This window comes from Lepidochelys kempii, chromosome 1, assembly GCF_965140285.1.
Source record: "Lepidochelys kempii isolate rLepKem1 chromosome 1, rLepKem1.hap1, whole genome shotgun sequence".
In the NCBI taxonomy this organism is placed as follows: domain Eukaryota; kingdom Metazoa; phylum Chordata; order Testudines; family Cheloniidae; genus Lepidochelys; species Lepidochelys kempii.
Window position 1 is genome coordinate 285659204 of NC_136380.1, and position 2081 is coordinate 285661284.

Below are 2081 nucleotides of genomic sequence, written 5' to 3' on the forward strand. Positions count from 1 at the left end.
TGTTAAGTAAAAATATTCTCCTATTTGAATTGTCAAAAATTGTAAATTGTTTGCAATTATTCAGCTAATTTGAAATATTTTTCCATTAAGTGTCTTACAGTTTACAACTCAAAAGCCCTTTTAATAACAATATATGTCCTTCCCTCCCTTCTCAGTATTATATAAATTCTATTATTCAGTCACAGGAGACACTCAGCTACAGAGGCATAAAAGGAAAATTTGTCCTCAACAATAGAGAGAGAAATATGGATCCATACAAGGGAAAAAGAAAACCTGGCAAATGTTTTTTCAGAGTCTCACAGGGACAAGAGGTTGCAAAGAACTAACTGGTATGGTTAGAATCCTAATGAAATCACGAGCCATTTTTTATATGTTGCTTTTAAGTGAACAGATTCTTTAAGTAAACAAAATCATTGCCAGGTAAGCTTTTAATAGTGTATTTGTACATGACATTCTCTTATGGAATTGCTGGTTATACGCCACCACATTTCTTGTTGAGTTTGCAAGTTAGCATCGCCTTGTTTTGTCTGCAAGTTACAATTAGAGATACACAATGATGCAAGTCACTGATCAAGCTGCAGAGGGAAGATGGATGGTTCTAAAACTGGAGCACATGATGTTGCTAGCATAGCCATAGAAGAAGCAGTGGATAGAAAAGCTACAGTGCCACAGACATCAAATGCCCAAATATCTGTTCATTTTGCTTAAAGCATCACACACCATGTTCAGATCACTCCGAAGGTCCTGGACAACGTTTTCTATACTTCTGGTGTCTTTCAGAATTTCAATGCTTTGCGTGTATGGGTTGAAATACACTGAAAAGGGACGGTTGATTGATTTTGCAAAGTCCCTGAAAGAAAAAGAAAATTAACACCTATTTCTGCCACATCCAGAGAAGGGAAAATAAGATTTCGTTTTTAAGAGTCAAGGGAAATAATTTACCTCATCTTTTCTTTGGCTTCTTCAAAACTTTCTGAGACAAAGTAAGCTTCCTGAAAAGTGGTGATAAGGCATTCTTGCAAGCAAGTTGTCTTTGGATCAAATGTTCTCACACTGGCCTTGTCAGACAAAGCATGCTGCAAAATACACCACACAATTTGTTAAACTGTGTTATGAGGCTCCTGAATGCCTACGCAGTGTTTTCTGTATACACCCAGCTTTTATATCACTGTTATTGTACACTCCCAGTCAATAGCTAGTCTCATGTTTTACACACAATGGATCTTTCATCGTGACCAGAATAATTCAATCTATTAGCTAGTCTTTTTTTCCACCCAACGTTATTACTTTAAATAATCAAGGGCAGTTCAGATACGTATCTACCCCATAGGTATAGAAACTACAATCTTCAGCTGGAAGAGGAGAAAGTAAAAAAATATGTATAGGTTATTTTTCTGGAATACAACTACACACATCTGTATCCCAAAAATCTCTCTTAAATGGCAGAATTTATAATTACCTCTGCAGGTAAACAAAGTCTGACTAGATCATTCAGATAATCTGTGCCATCCATTTTCAGGCTGTATGTGCATGCCATTTGCGTTACAGTGAGTTTAAGACTGGAGCTATATATCTGAAGACCATTACATAATGTTCACTTAGTGGGTACTGATGAAATACATTACCTTTCTACCAAGTACACTTGAGCAATAATGCACCAAATAAATATTGCATGGAAACAAGAAGAAACAGGCATATTTATGTACCAAACAGACATTAGAAAGACAAGGAAAACAAGTGTGATTACTTGGAGAATAGCTATTAGAGCTGTGTTCCTCCTCACATGATTTGCACGTGGCCACTAGGAACAAAGACTCTGGATTTTAATGCTGAGAACTAGCTATTGCAAAATTTTGAGGCAGCTCACCTTCCACTCCTTCACTTTTTATTTACAATACCTCTACTAGCTGCTGTATCTGTCTTATACCTTAGAGGACTAAGGACAAGTATATTTATATTTATTCTTGGTGCTCTGCATTGAGGTACCAGAACTGAAGGCAAGTGCATTTGTTTTCAGTAGTGCAAGTCCTTGATCTATCTATCTGCATTGAAAGGTTCTGTACATAAACCTTAGACAGATA

General features: G+C 36.5%; 1 protein-coding gene across 1 annotated transcript in view; it reads right to left on the bottom strand.

Moving 5' to 3' along the window:
• Positions 1 to 410: 410 nt before the first annotated feature.
• The window catches only part of TPH2 (tryptophan hydroxylase 2), a 72008-nt gene continuing 70337 nt past the window's right edge, over positions 411 to 2081 (bottom strand). The window contains exons 10-11 of the mRNA XM_073327758.2: positions 943 to 1076; positions 411 to 850 (exon numbers count right to left, since the gene is read on the bottom strand). Of these exons, the coding sequence (XP_073183859.1) occupies positions 676 to 850; positions 943 to 1076 (309 nt within the window). The 3' untranslated portion in view covers positions 411 to 675. The remainder of the gene's footprint in view (positions 851 to 942; positions 1077 to 2081) is intronic.